This window comes from Aricia agestis, chromosome 10, assembly GCF_905147365.1.
Source record: "Aricia agestis chromosome 10, ilAriAges1.1, whole genome shotgun sequence".
Taxonomy (NCBI): domain Eukaryota; kingdom Metazoa; phylum Arthropoda; class Insecta; order Lepidoptera; family Lycaenidae; genus Aricia; species Aricia agestis.
The window spans coordinates 14,221,782-14,242,322 of record NC_056415.1 but is presented as its reverse complement, the minus strand read 5'-3'; the positions used below and the strand labels follow the sequence as shown (position 1 = coordinate 14,242,322).

Sequence of the window (20,541 nt, the reverse complement as noted above, 5' to 3'; positions counted from 1 at the left end):
AAGATTATTAGGCTCCCGGCGGGCTATGTGGCCAAAAAAGGCCCCAGCGTCACGATTTCCCGAAGTAAAAGTGAAAAAAAATAGTTCTTTCAGCGCTGCTACTTTCAAAGTGAACTCTCTAAAAGGAATACGTACACACCCTAAATTATTACCACTTAGTTTTGTTTCACCTTGTATACAGTATATTATACAAAATATGTATAGTATACTTCACTTTTATTAAACATTTTACTCGAAAAACAATCATGATAATAAATTGAAATAAAAACACTCGCCATCGTGCGCAGCTGGCGCTCACTGCTCAGTTTGTAAGAAGTATTTTATCGTTGTAAAGGTTCTATACATCTGGGAGTTTGATCTCTGATTTATTCACCTGTATTATATTCAATGAAGGTGCAATGATGCACGGCGACCTACCCTTTCTAATATAAAACTATAGGCTAACATTAAAAAAAACTGAACTTTTAACCACCAACCCCCCTTGCTAGCTACTCGCAGAACTTAAATTCAATTCACTACTTTAACAATAATAATAATATGTAGGCGAAAATCATAAAAGTTTATTATGCGGGAACCGTACATTTTCCGGGACAAAAAGCATCCCTTGTTCTTTCCCGAGACTCAAAGTATATCAATACCAAAATTCATCAAAATCAATTGAATAGTTTACGCGCAAATCATAAAAGTATATCGTGCAGTAACCGTACATTTTTCCGACAAAATGTATCCTATGTTCGTCTTCAAGACTCCAAAGTATCTCTATGCCAAATTTCAGCAAAATCGGTCCATCCGTGATGTCGTGACCACGCGAAAATGGATTCATTTTTATACAAATACAAATATTATTATGTTTATTGCAGACTACTGCGGTCCGTTGGTTAGTATTACATACATAAAAATATTTTTTTTATTTTTGTATAAATAGCGGGATTATAATATCAGATATAGTACCTACACATGAACTGTGGGTGTGAAACTGTGAAACACTTCGACCAAAATTGTAGACATTTGCTGAAACTGATTTACAAAACGTGTGCATCACCCCATATCCATACTAATATTATTATAAATGTGACAGTGTGTTTGTCTCTATAGATTTATAGGTTACTATAACTCTTCACGCCCAAACCGATGAACCAATTTTGCTGAAATTTGGTATGGATATACTTTAAGTTCCGGGAAAGGACATAGGATACTTTTTATCCCGGAAAAATGTACGGTTTTCGCGTGACAAACGTTTTCCGGCGCAACGGACCGAGCGACATCTAGGTCTTTATAAATGGAATTGCTTGCTGTTTGCTTGTTTCCTCTGTGTTAACTAGTATTACTCCATTCACAACCACCTTCTTCCCGCAGGTTGCGTGTTCCCGGCGCGATGGCAGGGTCGGTGGTTCCAGTCGGGGGTCATCCAGCCGATCCTCATCCAGGACGGGTCGCTGTCCAACAAGGGCCGCTGCCTGTCCTCCGAGGGCGACAAGTTCCTTATTGTTGACGAGTAAGTACATGTGACAAAACAAGCCTTTTTTATTTTATTATGTTTTGTCAAAATCGGACCAGTAGTTTAGCCATTATTTAGGCAGTCTCTGTACGTTCATACATAGATTGCCGAAATAATAATTTATCACTTTTCCTTTAGCCTAAAGGATGATCGACTTCGATTGTGCGCTAATGACAGCTTCGCAATCATAATAGCAATCATGGTTGTCCATCATGGCCCAAATGGAGAATTGCCTTGACGTGGAGTACTTAAGTACTATTAGAGAAGTTGATTCGTAAGCAGATGGCGGACCTATTTTGGTTTAAATCTATGAATTTACAAGATAGAAGTTCTACAAAACTATTGTGCTATTGTATTTCTTCTTTCTATCACGAATCACGATTAAGGGTCAATTCAGACTGCCACGCGACGCGTATATCTGTTAATTCGGTACAAATATAGAAATGCATCTACGCGTCGTGTTCCGGTCTGAATTTAACATAAAGTTAATATACATAGTGGAATAGAGCAACAATCTCGAGCTGTCAAACGAAACCGAAATTGGTTTCATCTGTGTGTAAAAATATGTGTACGTATACACTTACACAAGCATGATTGAACATGATTTCTATGAGATTAAATTATCAACGTGCGGCACGTGCCGACTGGACGTCAAAAAAAGAGTGCTGCTGTCATATATCACACGTCTCTTTTTACCACGCAGTGTTACTGATAGTGACATCTCTCTTGCTCAGGCCTTTGTTTCTTTATTCCGCTAGGTATATTAACTTTATGGAATTTAACCCTAATGCGTGATATTAAAATATTTATAAAAATTAGCATTATAAACATTTGATATAATACTAAAATAATCCCCGACATTACAACCACTTTACTGATGTTAACTTTTTACAATAATTTACATTTAGACTCTGGTCACGTTAAGGCTACAAAGTTAATACGTGAGATGCGCAGTTAAATTCTATATAAAAGTATATTTTTATAACTCAAGTCTACATCAGGGTGATACACACGGTCCAACCTGCAATTCTAGCGTCAAAATTTGACCCATCAATCCCCAAGCGGCAGCCGGATGCCGCATAGCAATTGAAAATCTATTGTGTCTGCCATACCCACGATGGAGGTGCTACAAAATACTCAAAAGATATTGATTATTTTGGGCCGCAGTTGAGTAAACAATGAACACTTTTGACACTACCTACTTGCCGCTTAATTGTTAAGCTGGACCGTGTGGATGGTGCTTTATTAAAATACCTAACTTAGGAGTCGAATTATGCAAAGAATTTTAAATATGTTATAGCTTATTATGTTATTTTTTTTTACAGAAAAGGCTGTTATCGCTGTGTTGTAATGCACGAAAAACATATAAACGTACTTCAATATAAAGAAAGTAAGTATACTTAGTACACTATATTATTATTCTTATTATTGGCCTCCAAGTTTGCATGCACTTTCGCGTCCCGAGCATATCAGCTATCAAACCAAAAATTTAAACAAAATCGGTGCATCCTTTTGGGTATCAAAAGCAGACACTTTGGGCTCTTCAGAGTTTTGGTTTTGGCTAGGAAAAATATTTTTTTTCTTTCTATTTTAGTAACACAAACAATTTTTAGTTTAACTTTCTTAAACAAGTTTCGCCTTAGAGAATATTTACTGCGCGTGTTAAAAAATATTGTTTGTTATTTTTTGTAGCTCAACAATCTTTGTTTTCTAGAAAACATCTGTGAGTTTCGTAGGAAAACTGATAATATTGTTTTTGTATGGAGATCAACTAAAGCTTCTGAGGTCGTCGTAACTGTGTTTGAACTTTAAGAGCACGTGGTTAGCCTGAATTGGCGGGTTCGAGTCCTGCTGACGGAACAAAAAGTTTTCATGATCCATGAATATTTCATGGATCATGAACGTGAATTAAATAATATAACAGAAAACTTAATTATGTTTATGTTCATTACCCACTGTCGTCGTGTAAAACTTCCATAGATATGAAATAATACTTTTCATTTCCACAGCGTTCTGTCACCGTCGGGACGCTCTGCCCCACCTCTGCACCACCATCACCGGAGACGCTCTGCTCTACTCCATGTTCCGGGAGAACGCCGAACCCGTCGACTGTCCGCTCAAAGGACCCTTTTCCTTTTCGTATAACAGGTAAGGCCTTACATCAGTGGCCCCAAACTTTTTTTCATACGGGCCAAAAACATGTTTTGGTCTTGACTCTTGGAGTCGCGGGCCGCAACAACAATTTTTAGGGTAAAAAAATATCGTTGTTCAAAATAAAAGTGGAAAATAAAATCACGACTTTCACGACGACTTTACATTTCCGGGGGGTGTGATTTCAAAATGGTCAGCACACGGGCCATAAATAAAGTCCCGGCGGGCCACATTTAATTTAATCTTACCTAATTTAACATATTTAAAGCTGTTTTTGTATGTCAAATGACTTTTCTACCTTATTCAACGTGGGAGAGCAATGCTTCGGCACGAATGGGCCGGCTCGACCGGAGAAATACCGCGTTCTCACAGAAAACCGGCGTGAAACGGCGCTTGCGCTGTGTTTCGCCAAGTGAGTGAGTTCTCCGGAGGCCCAATAGGGTAGGGACCCTATTCCCTTCCCTATTCCTTCCCCTTCCCTTCCCTCCCCTCCCCTATACCCTTCCCTTCCCTACCCTCCCATATTACCCTATTCCCTCTTAAAATGTCGGCAACGCACCTGTAGCTCTTCTGATGCTGCGAGTGTCCATGGGCGACGGAAGTTGCTTTCCATCAGGTGACCCGTTAGCTCGTTTGCCCCCTTATTTCATAAAAAAATTACAGAGACAATTCGTTGTAGTTCCAGAAACTAGGACATACTATCCGAAAAGTCCGAAAACATTGTCCAACAACAACAAAAGCACAGGAATTCGTTAATCGCAAGGCAGTCGTACATAATATTGCCACAACGAAAACAAACTGTCCTTCAAAGTATCTCTATGCCAAACCAATAAACGAACACTTTCGTACTTTACAACATGTATGAATTTTACATAGGCTAGCTACTAGCTGTCCCGGCAAGCGTTGTTTTGCCATGTAAAGTACATATTTCACCCATATTATTTTACTGAAGTGACTAAATAAGTATGGCACCATGGCAACGTCCATCGCTATTCCGTCGCACAAACAATGGTCGCCGTCAGTCTGGAGTTGTAATAATTTACTACTATTTATTCAAGTAATGCACTTATCAATATAATAAGTAGGTACCCAGTAGCTGATTCTCAGACCTACTGAATATTATGCATATATAATTTGGTAAAAATCAGTAAAGCCGTATCGGAGGAGTACGGCAACTAACATTGTGATTTGTGAGAATTTTATATAATATTAAGATGATGTAGCTTTCACATTATCACCACCATGATACCAGAGGATAAGATCTGAATCGCGATGATGAAGCACTAACATTATGACAATCTGTTAGTATGATAGCTATTAGCACCCGACGAGATAGGATCACATCTGCAATCGAGCCTGCACTAACACTGATTGGTAGCTAATGTGGCTGGAATAATCAACATTGGGATACGACGTAGGTAGAGGTAAACCTAACCTAATTGGTTTTATCTTAGCTCCTCCTGGCCTTGGTGGATAGCCTAAGAGCCTGTTTCACCACTTCCTGATAAAGTGCCGGATAGGCTCCATACTCCATTGAAAGATGGTCTGTCAAGATGATCTGTCAAGTTGAGTGGTGGATAGCCTATCCGGCCACAACTTATTTGACAGATGTGCCATACTCTATCTGCCAAGTTAAGTTGTGGATAGCCTATCCGGCACTTATCAGGAAGTGGTGAAACAGATACCATGTTGTAAATCTATGTACAACAAAATATTGTATTGTTGTAAAACTATTTTAAGTATAAAACATATTATAAACTCACTGTTGTACTAGAAAATATTGCGAATTGATTGTTGTAAAATGAAAGAAAAAATGTTAAACAAATAAGAAAATTTAAATAAGTACTGTATGTAAAAAAATTAAACAAAAATGTATAGAAAACTCAAAAAAAAAATCAAGTGAAAAGATAAATAAATGGTATAATTTACCTGTATATGTACGGGGGAGCAATTATAAACATTATTAAAAAAGTGGTGAAACAGGCCCTTAGTATGGATATTATGAGGCACCATTTTTGATGATGACTGTGCCGTGTCCAGAACAGCTCGAACAGCTTTCGGTAGACAAATTGATGTTTAATCACTCATCCATTACTAGTGACATATTGGACGAGTCATTCGTTCATGTTCGGACCTCGACGGCCGTCATTTTGTAATGACTTTTTAATTTGAGTTCCAGTTAATTGGTCGACACGGGCAGTGTCAGAAATCAATAAGTAAGGTGTTTGGTTAATGGTTAGTGTTTGTCCTAAGTGAACTCTAGCCATTGGGCGACTACCAGTCTTTTGGTGTTGATAGTGTGTCATGGTGTACGACTACGATTATACATTTATAACCCCTAACTAATCAATGTACTGTTATTAGTAAGGTACTTTTGAAACTTTAGGGTTCTTGTATCAAGCCGCATATAGGAGTGAGCACACTGAGACGGGCCGTGCCGGGGCTCAGCGTGCCGGGGCTCATCGCAAAAATCCGCCTTCATACAATTTGTATGGAAGCGGATGCGCGTATCGCACACTGTGTCGGGGCGCAGTTGATTTCCGCTTCCATACAAATTGTATGGAGGCGGATTTTTGCGATGAGCCCCGGCACGCTGAGCCCCGGCACGGCCCGCCTCAGTGTGCTCACTCCTTTAGTGCGAAGTAAAAATTGTGTCTAGTATTAAATATAAGAAGAAACGAAATGGGCATTTTCCAAAAAAAATCACATGTACTTTTTATATTTTTTTTCGTTAAATTAGGGTATTTTAAGAATATAAATTAAATAATTTTGAAATTCATTGGCTAGTTTTTTCTCAATAAATTTTTGAAGTTTCGCTCTGACGTCATCATCGGCCGCCAATTGACCTCTGCATATGTTTTAAATTTCCTTTCAATCTTATTTATAATGGCTGGTTCGTCAAATGCAAGTTCTCATTGTGTGAAAGCTGATACGAGAAGCTTACCAAAAGTTCGAAACGTAATGTTGGTCGAATTTATTGCTAATTTAACGCCATTGAAGGTCAAACAAAGGTTAAACGTATTTGTTCAAAAATATAAGTAACTAATGGGTATTTTTTTCGTTTATATACAGAAAAACGATCACTGACCTTATTCCTCGAAATGTTTTTGTAATGAGCAAAATTAAAAAAAAATGGACAATCCCCATTGACAACAGTGTGAGAAGATTCTACAAAATATAACCTTCTCCTTTATGGAAGTCGGTTAAAAATATACTCGTCGTTGTGACGTAGTAGGTCATTTGCTCGAAGGACCAACTTTCGAATCAAAAGCAATGGTTGTCACTTTTTCAAAGTCTTCCTTAGTGGGTCTTAACTATTAACTGAGTGGCTGTCATCATCATCGGATACATTTTGAAGAGCCCTTGACTTTAAGTGGCGCTTGAGTTCCGCATCTATATGGAGTGTTTTTTTAATAAAATAATAACTCCTCTCAACCCCCAAGCGGTCGGATTCGACCGCGATAACAATAGAATACAATAGAATTTCCATGCGAGATTAACCCATCAATCCCCAAGCGGCACCCAGCTATAATATTGAAAATCTATTGTGTCTGCGATTCCCACGATCGAGGTAGTGACCAATGTCACGTGAAAAGTAAACTATGTACTGACTAGAAAAATTACTTGATGTGTATAATGTATATAAATTACAATAAACATATATTTTGCAGTTGAAACTTGAAACTTATCCGCTGTGTAAATATTTTATTATATTTTATTAAGAAGATAAATATTTAACCGAACATAAATTAATATTAATATATTTAAACACAGCTCATTTTAAATAAACAGTTGTTGTATTTTCGATAACTAGAAGATTTCCATCGAAAATAAGTACAATAAAAAAACACATTGTACGAGTATTGTACGGTCATCAATTGCACAGAAACAAAATGAAAAATATATTTCTTGAAATAACTTTTCAGCTTTGAAGAAAATGAAACGAGCTTATTAGTCGAATTGGCTTGTTACCACACGTTTGTTGCTTTTGTGAGTAAAGGTACGAGCACATTGTGTGGCATTTCTACACATTTTTATTACAAACTAGATGACCCGGTGAACTTTGAACCTTACCAGCCGGGCTAGCACGGCCACCAGTCATAAAGTGGCATTTTAATTGAATTTTTCGGAACGAAAAAAGATTGGAACTTCACCTTAAGTTTATCTCCACAGTTTGTCTATACTTTTGCATTTCTACTGGTGGCCGTGCTAGCTCGGCTGGACTTCCACGAATATTTTAAGACTAAAATTACCTATAAAATCGGTTCAGCCGTTCTCGAGATTTGGCGCGAGTAACAAAATTTGTAAATTATTTTTATTCATGATAGATTCGCGAAAATTATGTAAAAAAAATACGGCTCGCCGCTCGCCCCATTGTGCCTGTCCTAATACGCACGTACCTTATGAATTAAGGATCAGTTCACACCAAAACGAAACGCAACGCGACAATGCATACAAAATTTAAATGTCAATTGTAAAACGTGACGTATCGGCGGTATAAAGTTACAAACGTTTTTGAAACTGTATCAAAAGTTCCCAACAAGTTATTTTAATAATAAGTTTATTAATTTACAAACTCACGTGTAACTGTTCTTGCCCTTTCATTTTGACCCCAGTAACAATAATGAGTTTTTGGTTCTTGAATGGCACGTGTAGAAAAATCAATCAGTATTATATGTTATTCAAAATAAAATAATAAAGACAATCTTGAGTACCTATTTATTATACATAATTGGTTTTCGAGTATTGTCACGAAATCTTTTGCGAGTTTTTATGGATGAAAAAATTAAATTAAGAAATTTAAAAATACCCTCGCCAACAACTTTAAAAAATAAAAAGTAATGAAATTATAAATTTTAATGACTTTAAGTTTAAATAGTTAATTCGCGTAAAATGATATTTTAGTCCATAATCGTTGTCACGGTGTGTCAGGGGACCGCCAATAGTGTGTTTTGCATTTTGTTTCGCCATGTCACTGATTGTCTCTATTCGGTTCGCTGTGAACTGACCCTGTTATATGAAATCAAACATCTACATTTTAGCGGTCCCCCGACACACCTTGACAACAATTATGGACTAAAATATCACTTTACCTTAGAAATTAACTATTTAAACTTAAAGTCAGTCAAATTTATTATTTCATTACTTTTTAAAGTTGTTGGCGGGGTTTTTTTTTTTTTAATTTCCTAATTTTTTAACCAACACAAGTTTAAAAAGCATAAAATAAAATAAACTGACTGATGTTGATAGGAATTATTCTGCACTATAGTGCAGAATAATTCCTATCAACAAGATCCTATTATATCCCAATGAGTACCATCTAGGAATGTCCTTTTGGATGAGGCCATCAATATGAGTCCAAACATGAAACCTCCACTTTGGGTTCATATGGAGCTCGGCTCCTATAGAATCCAGGTGATGCTGCAGCAGCAGCATGCAAAAATTTACTGTTTATCTACGTCTTACTAGTTGTCGCAATTAAAATGAGCCCAAACACGATACCTTGCTCTAAGTTGGTGAGGAGTTGGGTATCCTATTGATTACCAGGTGATGCTGCAGCACCAGGTCAACTTTCCATTAATGTGTAAATATTCATAAATAACACGAACTAGAATGCAAAATATGAAGCCCACCAAACGACTGCAAGTTGCTAATCGGCCCTTCACGAGCCAGATGAACAGCGATTTTCTGAGGAGCAGGCTGATGATGATGAACTATAGCTAAGAACACCCTCGATTAAGTCAGCTTTCAAACAAAAAAAACTGAATCAAAATCGGTCCACCCGTTTGGATGCTACGATGCCACAGACAGACAGACAGACCGACAGACAGGCACATCAAACTTATATCACCCCTCTTTTTTGTCGGGTGTTAAAAAATATCAATCAATGTTGGTCTTTGAGAAAATACTTTATTTTTATTTTTGTATGCTTTTTTTAATCGAGTAACTCTTAGTTTTCTAGATACTTAGACAGAGAGAGAGAGAGATTAATTATTATAATCCAAAAATATTGGGTGCAAAAAAACACTGCATCATTATTAAAAAACCTTATATTTTTTACTTTCAGAGGCCACGGTGACTGCAAGATCCCTGCTTCATCTATAGAGAGCTGTACAGAAGACTCCAGGCTGCTGCTCAACTACCAGGCCTGTCCCGACGTCTACGGCTCGGAGAGTACTGGTGAGTATATCCTTTTTGGTATGGGAAAATGCTTTACGTGTCACCGGCGGCTTAGGCATGTCGGTCGGGATAAGTATATTGGTACTCCCCTGCGTAGGGTCTACCTTATAGTTTATAATCTCAAAGGGCCAACACACACGTACCACAACCACACCACAACCACAACCACACCACAACCACAACCACACCACAACCACACCACAACCACACCACAACCACACCACAACCACACCACAACCACAACCACAACCACACCACAACCACACCACAACCACACCACAACCACACCACAACCACACCACAACCACACCACAACCACACCACAACCACAACCACAACCACAACCACAACCACAACCACAACCACACCACAACCACACCACAACCACACCACAACCACACCACAACCACAACCACAACCACGCCACAACCACACCACAACCACACCACAACCACACCACAACCACACCACAACCACAACCACACAACAACCACACCACAACCACACCACAACCACACCACAACCACAACCACAACCACAACCACACCACAACCACACCACAACCACACCACAACCACACCACAACCACAACCACAACCACAACCACAACCACACCACAACCACACCACAACCACACCACAACCACAACCACAACCACACCACAACCACACCACAACCACACCACAACCACACCACAACCACACCACAACCACAACCACAACCACAACCACACCACAACCACACCACAACCACACCACAACCACACCACAACCACACCACAACCACACCACAACCACACCACAACCACACCACAACCACAACCACACCACAACCACACCACAACCACACCACAACCACACCACAACCACAACCACAACCACACCACAACCACACCACAACCACACCACAACCACACCACAACCACACCACAACCACACCACACCACAACCACAACCACAACCACAACCACAACCACACCACAACCACACCACAACCACACCACAACCACACCACAACCACACCACAACCACACCACAACCACAACCACAACCACAACCACAACCACAACCACAACACGTGGTCGGGCGTATATTTCGTATTGTAAATGAATAAGACTATTCACACGTACGGCGCGGCGCACCACAGTTTGCAGTCGTTGTCGACCGCGTGTGTGACACCGACCACATCGCAAACACAACGTTGCGTCGATGCAAGGACAGTGCGCGCACGCCGTCCGCTCGCAAGGATAGCAATAATAAAGTTTCCTCTTCGAATTCCATGAGTTTAGTCAACACGTGTTTCCGCTATAAAAGCCGGAGTCGAACTATGTCTGCACACGACATCAAAATGTCGACGTGGTTGGTTGCAGCGACACTTTTCACACGTTACCACCATAGTAAAAGGAGGGGAAGTAAGTTATCTTCATACAAAGGCATCGCGCGCGGCTTGTATGTGTGCGCCATAGTATCAATGCATCGCCACGTACGGCACACAACAAAATCTCGGCCAGTTTTAGAGGCCTGGTACCGCCGAGATTTTGTTGTGTGCCGTACGTGGCGACGCAATGATGCTATGGCGCACACATACAAGCCGCGCGCGGTGCCTTTGTACTTCCCTGTGTCCTTTTACTATGTTACCACTGCTTGACAGCAATTTGTCGTTGCGACGTGGTGTGGTTGTGGTACGTGTGGATTGGCTCAAAGAGTCGTAAAAACATATTATCAGATATTTTTATATGCTTAAGAAGTCATTCGCATAGGTAGTTTTAACTAAACGTTTTTGCACGGCAACATTAATTAGATTTATGTCATACTTTTTGATGCACACATTTTCCAATAATGAGTGCATCATACATCATCCGGAGAAATACCACGTTCTATACGTGGGAGAGCCATGCTTCGGCACGAATGGGCCGGCTCGACCGGAGAAATACCACGTTCTCACAGAAAACCGGCGTGAAACAGCGCTTGCGCTGTGTTTCGCCGAGTGAGTGAGTTTACCGGAGGCCCAATCCCCTACCCTATTCCCTTCCCTGTCCTCCCCTATTCCCTTCCCTTCCCTCCTCTATTACCCTATTCCCTCTTAAAAGGCCGGCAACGCACTTGCAGCTCTTCTGATGCTGCGAGTGTCCATGAGCGACGGATGTTGCTTTCCATCAGGTGACCCGTTTGCTCGTTTGCCCCCTTATTTCATAAAAAAAAAATTAAAAAGTGTAAATTCAAAGTACAACCACAGAAAAGATAATAGTTGGTACAACGCACTGCAAGAGTTTTCCGTGCGTTTTTTCAACTTCATTGTCTTGTTTACTCCTAAAATTTGACGTATTGTTGGAAATAAATGATTGCGATTGTGCAAAATAAATGAATTTCCATCGCTAAGTGATAGCACAAACAATGTGAACCGCCACACAATTCCACGAAAGAACACAAATAAATGTATTTGATTGAATTCACTATAAAACTTTATTTCAACAAAGCTTTTGCTGTGTCAAATTGTTTCGGGCCTATGTAATTATCGTTTATAAACGTACAAAGAAAATTACATAACTTTAGTTTTTTTAATTTTGTTTATAATACAATTATTATCGCTCTAATTATATTATTTTAAGTAATCTCTAAATAACTCTTTGCGCTATGTCTAAATATGTTTGTGTAAAGTTACTGACGATTGTTATTTGTTCCCAAAATAGGCGAGTCTAGTTGTCTGTCACCCGTTTACTAAACATAGAGCGTGTCACAACAAAACAAAAGAATCCCTGATGAGACATTAAGAGTTAGGGTGATTTCACACTTAACAACGCGACGCAATAATGCTTGCAATTGTTGTCTTATCTGTGAATTTGTGCTAGATGTTCTTTATTACGATTGATTTTATATCGGTATTAAAAGGTGCGAGTGGTGTCTTTTTTTTTATGAAATAAGGGGGCAAACGAGCAAACGGTTCACCTGATGGAAAGCAACTTCCGTCGCCCATGGACACTCGCAGCATCAGAAGAGCTGCAAGTGCGTCGCCGGCCTTTTAAGAGGGAAAAGGGTAATAGGGGAGGGCAGGGAAGGGAAGGGAAGGGAATAGTTGAGGGTAGGGAATTGGGCCTCCGGTAAACTCACTCACTCGGCGAAACACAGCGCAAGCGCTGTTTCACGTCGGTTTTCTGTGAGAACGTGGTATTTATCCGGTCGAGCCGGCCCATTCGTGCCGAAGCATGGCTCTCCCACGTATGATTAATTCGTGGGAGAGCCATGCTTGTATATCTCGATAGCCAATAAATCTCGGTGTGATTCGACCATGAAACTTAATAAGACCTTTCACTGAAATACACTAAAATAATTTGTAAAATTACGGATTGCGTATGTTGTGCTCTAAAATATTATCTTAACACGAGTATTTACATTTTAAACCGCGACAAAATACAAAGTCAAAGTGTTTCTCTAGTCTCTACAGTAACTTTTAACTGACTTTGACTAGATTAAATAAAACATAACTCACGAAGTCGGCGACAATCACACGAACAATGGCGCAAAATGCTATTTTACTCGTAAGTGACAGAATAAAGTTTTAGCAGATAAGGGAGTCCCCGAAATGACGTCCTCACAATTTCCGAGAGTCGACAGTCGACGCTGACATCCACAATACACTTTACAATATTTGCTACGAGTTTTAATACTTTTATGGCGCTTCGAGGATTCCATTTTATTGATTTATATTTTATTCATATTGTAAAACTATTGATTGTAATGTATTTACTTTAATAAAGCTGGTGGGTAGAGAAAGTCACGGCACTGGACGTGGCATCATTTTTATATAAGGTTCACGACTCTGATATTTAGGCGGATTAAAATATAAAAAAAGCTGAGGGTGATTTAAATAGTGAGATATTCATCATCTTCTTTTTTTTTATGAAATAAAGGGGGCAAACGAGCAAACGGGTCACCTGATGGAAAGCAATTTCCGTCGCCTATGGACACTCGCAGCATCAGAAGAGCTGGAGGTGCGTTGCCGGCCTTTTAAGAGGGAATAGGGTAATAGGAGAGGGTAGGGAAGGGAAGGGAATAGGGGAGGGTAGGGAAGGGAATAGGGTAGGGGATCGGGCCTCCGGTAAACTCACTCACTCGACGAAACACAGCGCAAGCACTGTTTCACGCCGGTTTTCTGTGAGAACGTGGTATTTCTCCGGTCGAGCCGGCCCATTGCCGAAGCATGGCTCTCCCACGTATAAAATCTTACTCCTAGAATCATTATTTCACGCACAGACAGATAAACTTTATTTTTTATTCTTGTGTATTTCCAACCAATCATGTGACACAAGTCGTAGCATAGTTGTCACATGTATAATGTAAGCGCGAATCAAATGATCTTAGTAATGACGAAGGAAATTGAAATTCCAATAAGTAGGTAATAAATATATAGTTGCGGTAGGTTCTATCGTACCCTCTGCCTTTAGCGATGAGTGGAGCCCCATGGGGTTTTAGTGGGTAGACTACGCAGGAGTCCCACATCCCCGGCAAATTGAGGATATCAGCCGGGGTAGGTCGATAGCCCCAATTTGCCGGCGACGCGTAAAGCATTTCCCCATGTTAAAAAAAAGAGGTTGTAAATAATATATCGGATATCTACCTACTTAGTGGAATTTCAATTGCTAACTGCAATTTCCAGTGGAGGAGCTGGAATGCCTGGCGACGTGGAAGGAGGGCAGCCTGCGGTTCCTGGTGGGGAAGATCCACCACAACCACGCCACCAGCAACGAGGACCGATACCGCTGCTTCGTCTACGAGAAGACAAATGGTATTGGTAAGACTTATTTATAGAGAGCTTTGGTTCAGTTTTGGTTATTTTTAGGATTTAGATTGTAGAGTTTTTAGGAATTTTTTGAGTTTTTTTTTTATTGAAGTCTATTCAAATAGAAGCGTAAAATTAGCTTACTATTGTTCCCGTTTTTAGACTTACTATTAAGCTTTGTCTTATAGGACATAGCGCAAACGACCAATGACCATACTAGAAGTTTACTACTATTTGCTTACTTAGGTGCACGTTTAAATAATATACAGAATATGCTATTTTTCTCTTATTAAACTTATCCAACTTATGCCACTTTCAGCATCGGGCAGCAACATAAAGGAGATACCAACTCCTGGTGGCGTCGAGTACCGCGTGGCACAGTCCGGTGACGCCACGTGCAACGGCCTGTTCAGCGCCACAGAAGGCTCTAGAACCATGGCGCTAAAGAGAGGTGGGTAGACGAAGAGATGAAAAGTTTGCGAGTGACGCAGAGTATCCTATAAACTATATTTGACAAGAAACGGTCAGTCATTCATGTTGATCATAAAATGTCAAGGTTTTAATATAGACCCTTGATGTACTCCTACATTTTGGTCGGTTTTAAAATCCTCTTGCCACTCGTGTTAAGATTTTAAGTTTTGGGTGCTAATATAAGTATTGTAAAGTTAGAACAAGAGTCCTCTTACAGAAAAAAGGCGTAGTTTTTTATCAAATATTACGTATGTGTTATCATGACAAAAGCCTTGAATACATCGCAAAAAGCACGCATAGTTTACTGGGTTCAAATTATTCATGTACTGACTATAAATGAAACCTTTAATTATTTAACTGTCTTATAGTAAAATTTGCCATTCCAGTGACAAGCAAGTTCACATGCCAATTCCCCTCGTGGATGACGTTCTCGCACACGTGGCATACGCTCGACTACAGCAGCAACTACACGTTCCAACGCAACGCGACGCTGCGGATCACCAACGCCACGGGCGGCGAGGTGAAGGTGTTCTGTGTGAGCGTGAAGGCCAGCTCGCCGAGTGGAAATTCTGTCGCGCTCGTCGCGCACTGGCAACACCATTGGTTAGTGTAGTTTCAAATAACACAATGAATGCCGGTGCCTGTGCAAGGAACATTAATTATTGGGCATTATCGAATATTTTTTAAAAGATGTCCATTGGCTGTTACGTACAATATCTTGGTAGTGTATGTGTGATACTGTACAACTTGTACTAGAGAAAATAACGTTCGTGTTATCTGTTTGCTAACCTTGTCACCCTGTTGCTGGCCACGTTACACGTTGCCGCCCAAGTTACGGTGATGCCACACGATGAGTGCGGCACCGTAACGTTTTGCAGTACTGTAGCAGCGACGGACTCGAGCTCCCCGCGTCTCCGCCTCGCGTGCGGTGCAGCGCCGGAGCGCACCGCACGGCGCCGTGTGCCATACCAACCGTTTTTTATGTAGGACACCGGAGCGGCACCGGCAGGTGCCGTACCGCTGCCGCACCGCGTCGTGTGGCATGGTCCTTACACATTATTGACCACGTTCCACGTTGCAGCGAGTTTACTTGTGAGAGAATATACACATTGTGTTTAACACGATACCTAACAATCATGTTACCTGCTCTATTCCTGACTACGTTACACGTTACAGCGTGTCCCGCTACGTGTGCGTCGTATTATATCGTCGTGATGCTCACATCGCGGAGCTGCAACGCGGCTCACCCGCTCCCCGCGCCGACGACGCGTGCTCCCCTCACCACTTCAACGCCGCTACTGCACCCTACGTCACACTTGTCGGTGAGCAACGCATAATTTCATAACTGTGACCTTCTTTCCATAGACCAATAAAGGTGTAATTAATTGTCTATATTAGCTATAATATCATATCAGTAGCAACAATGGTGATAGTCCAATTAATATAGTAAGTTCAACTCGGAATTTGAGATACCCAGCTGTAAGTCTGTAAATATGGTGTACATTGGTTTTGAGACAACATTTAGGGTGCTAATATACACATATTTTCAGACTTACAGCTGGGTATCTCGAATTCCGAGGTTCATACCTAATTTAAGCCTAAGTTTACTGGACCATGATACTTACATATATGTTTGATATGCTGAAAGATTAACTGGGCAGAATAAAACAGCAATATAAGAACACAATTTCAGAAATGGACATCTGTGTGGACTAGAATGAAATGATAAAAAAATGTATCTACTATGATCCGATATAAAACAGAGGGCTTTCACTAAAAACAAGCTACTGAACAAAAATATTGAAACAATTTCGTTTTTTCAATTTCAGCCAGTAACCCCGACTCCAAAGAATGCCCGTACTCCGGAAAGTACATAATATCAAACCACCGCCACAAGAGGGGGCTGAGCGAGAAGGACAAACATAGAAACGACGACACAAACGAAAGAGAGGGGCATAGGCATAAGAGGCAGGAACTGGATCATAATCGTAGGGTTAACCACACTAGGATGTTCAATTTTAGCGTAAGGAATATGTCTGAGACCCCCATATTGAGGAGTAGGAGGGGCTCGGAGGAGTGCGGCGTGTACAGCAGACTCGAGGTGGGCTGCAACTCCGTCAAGAACATGGAGTTCTACTCCACGTGCGAGAATAAGGAAGTCATGACAGGTAAATAAAACATTTAAACGATTTTAATCTCTTCTATTTAGCTATGACAAACAATTAGGCTTCAGTCTCGAAATCAGCAGGCAGCGGGGCGGGAGCAGCAGCGGTCCGTTCCAATGCGTATATGGACAGGCCTTGGCACGCGGCTCTATTGAATATCCTTTATCGTTGATTCTATCGAATTTCTTTTGTTCTTCACATCGATAATGTCAAAGCATCATGTTTAGTACTTAATGTTATGTCCGTTCAGAGTAAGACTAACCGCAGACGTTCTTATAAGACGTTTACATACGTTTCATTAATTACTTTATAGTTTATGCAGAATTATCCTTATCCTGACCCTTGTGACTGATCCTCCCTGAACGACGTACAATCAAATGTCTTCTTTATCATTTCAGCGTACACGTGCCACGGCGGGTGGTACGAGAACGGGCTGTCGTTCGTGGTGACGACGCCGGTGTCGCGCGACAGCGGCGCGGCGCGTCGCTACTGCTGGGTGTCGCGCGAGGGCCGCGCCGCGCTGTCGCTCGCGCGCTCCGCCGCCAACTGCGAGCGCGCGCCCGACCACAGAGTGTACGACGCAGCGTTCGACGGTCAGTATACCGCATGGAGTACAGGCCTGCAAGGATCTTCTGACACGTGGCTAAAAACTGGCCGCTGTCTTGAAAAGAGTCACTTTATAGCCCGTGTGAAATGGGAAAGCGTGGGTCTCTTGTCCCACATGTCATAATATTATGCATTATGTGCTTCCTATTGTATGTGACCAGATTATGAAGCGATTACACGTGACAATAACCACGCCAATACCGTCCAAGCAGGGCCCGAAATAATCAATGCGAGTCGGGCATTTGCACAATAGACATAACTACCAGTAGTTCGACTGCAAAGAAACGGACAGGTTTCAATATCCGTCAAATTCGTCGGGTTTCACTAGGATTATGAACGGAATGTGCCTCGCGCTGGCAGATATTATTTATTTTTAAATATTTAAAATAAAGATTTCAAAATTGGATTCTGACAATTTTAATCGCATACATGCGATTAAAATTGTCATTGTTTGTATTTTGGCACATGTGCCAAAATACAAACAACAATACGATCAAAGAGGAACACGTCCATCGAATATGTCATAGTTTTAAATTCGTAGACGTAACAAGTTAACAACCCTAGCGACGATTTTCGTCATAATACGTCAAATTTAAAAATTTCAACATCAGTTCTAAGTCGGCATACTCATTTGCTCAGAGCGGCAAAAATGAGGGGCGGCAAAATTGGCTTATTTCTATCTTCCAACACAGCCATTAGCCATACACCTCCTAAGTTAGAAAATTTTGCCTTCAAAGCTACTTGAGGTTGGATATTTACGTATTTTACCCACGTCTTATATATGGTTTTCTGTATGTAAATAGCGGCGAAAGCAATCTTTACCCGGAGTGGCTAAATAGCTCGATCGGGCAAGTACCAAAAGAAACCTTCCTATAGATTCGACTTTGTATTCTGTTACCTGTACATCAGGAAAATGTTTGCAAGTGCAATACTAATGTGCGCAAAAGAAACAAGTAGATCACATACTCAGTTACATTTTACTCTATTGCTTTACAATCTTTATCAAATTCTTTGCTTAACATTTATATAGTGTGTTACTGTAAACGCCGTTGTCCTTGAAACCATCAAATGAGCCCGTCAAAATGAACAACTTTTTCTATGAAAACAATGCTGGGAACTCAAAAAAAATGCCTCTTCATACCCATACGGATGCCCTACGCCTCCGTGGTCTGGTGGTATAGAGCGAGGCTCTTGACCCGGAGGTCGTGGGTTCGATTCCCGCGTTGGATACATGTTATTTCCAAGTTTGGTTAGGACAATGCAGGCTGATCACATGATTGTCTGACAAGAAAGATGATCCATGCGTCGGATGGGCATGTAAAAAGTCGGTCCTGCGCCTGATCTCTCGCCGGTCGTGTCGGTCTTCCGTCCCACTGGGTTATGAGAGTAAAGGAATAGAGAGTGCTCTTGTGTACTGCGCACACACTTGGGCACTATAAAATTACTCCTGCGTAGCTGGCCGCCACCGTCACCGAAACCGGTGTGGGAGCTATTATTATTACGGATGCCCGGATCGGCAATATCTTGTATATTTTTTAATGAATAAAATATATCTATTATCTGTACATTCCAGGTAAATGTCAAGACGAGCCAAACCGCCAGCCACAGTGGCTGCCGTCGCCGTACACGACATGTCTACTAACACTACTCCTGCATGTGATACCTAGGTGATTCAGAGTCTAGGGCACCTAGAAAACTTGTACTCAATATAGTTAAAATGTCTGTTATTTTGTGTTCCGTAGAACCCTATGCCGGCTACAGACGATAGTAAAACTGCGCAGTTTGGACTGTTCAATCACAGCATTTTGGCCCTGGCCTAGCCCACAACCTAAACTGCTGTCTAAGTAAGCAGTGGTAGCCACTGCTTACTAATTTCGGAGAAAATCCATTCTGTAGTTTGCGAAAGAAAATCGGTTTTTCTCATATGACATTGCGAATGATTACCTACAAGTATGATTAGGTACTATTACTAAGTAGTAGTAAACAGTCTCTTACATTAATTATAATAATGTGTCTACTGCGGTGAGCGGTCTGCGACAGCTGAACTGCGCAGTTTTATCGTCCTTAATGTAGCAGGATTTATTTATAACGACTAATGCATTTAACTTGTTTTAACGTAATTAATTGATGTAAACATTACGTTTATTTTATATAATTTATGTTTTTTTAATCACACCATAATCAATTTTAGTAACTTTTACTATTTGCTCATTACCTAACAACGACTGTCAAAGTTTTAACATCTTCGCAAAAATTTTAAATAATGTGTAAAAATTAAATCCATGGTGCAATTTTCATGTTAGATGATAATTCAAGTAAACATTAACCCCCCCTAATAAAAAGATTCATGGTGTATACAGGAGCAATTATACTTTTATAATGTTTTGTTCTTGTCTTTCTAGCGATTTTTCTAACGTATCAGACAAGGACATAATATTGTTTAACTACTTTCTGTCGAGTATACTGTGTGATTGATATCTATTGTATAGCTGAGTGCGCCTGTTTTAACACTATTTGGTTCCATCATAAAAAAATACCTTTTGCATTTGTTTTATAGCCCTCTTACCTACTGATAAAGATATTTCATTACTATTCAAGGTCCCCTGTCCTTGTTTGTCGTGTGACTTTTCCAATGTACAAGGCAAAGACAAGCCTTGCATAGATTAAGGTTGGGTTGCACCAACTAACTGTAAC

The 20,541-nt window shown here is 40.5% G+C and overlaps 1 protein-coding gene across 3 annotated transcripts in view; it reads left to right on the top strand.

The window, feature by feature from the left end:
• Window positions 1–20,541, top strand: part of LOC121731032 — a 91,560-nt gene extending 71,019 nt beyond the window's left edge. For 2 of the 3 annotated variants that reach the window (XM_042120335.1, XM_042120337.1), the window contains 11 exons: window positions 1,357–1,495; window positions 2,824–2,888; window positions 3,508–3,646; window positions 9,717–9,829; window positions 14,483–14,617; window positions 14,925–15,056; window positions 15,463–15,679; window positions 16,253–16,398; window positions 16,906–17,244; window positions 17,640–17,834; window positions 19,421–20,541. In XM_042120335.1, coding sequence (XP_041976269.1) covers window positions 1,357–1,495; window positions 2,824–2,888; window positions 3,508–3,646; window positions 9,717–9,829; window positions 14,483–14,617; window positions 14,925–15,056; window positions 15,463–15,679; window positions 16,253–16,398; window positions 16,906–17,244; window positions 17,640–17,834; window positions 19,421–19,518 — 1,718 coding nt within the window. In that variant the 3' untranslated portion in view covers window positions 19,519–20,541. The remainder of the gene's footprint in view (window positions 1–1,356; window positions 1,496–2,823; window positions 2,889–3,507; window positions 3,647–9,716; window positions 9,830–14,482; window positions 14,618–14,924; window positions 15,057–15,462; window positions 15,680–16,252; window positions 16,399–16,905; window positions 17,245–17,639; window positions 17,835–19,420) is intronic. The other variant, XM_042120336.1, reaches the window with a different exon arrangement.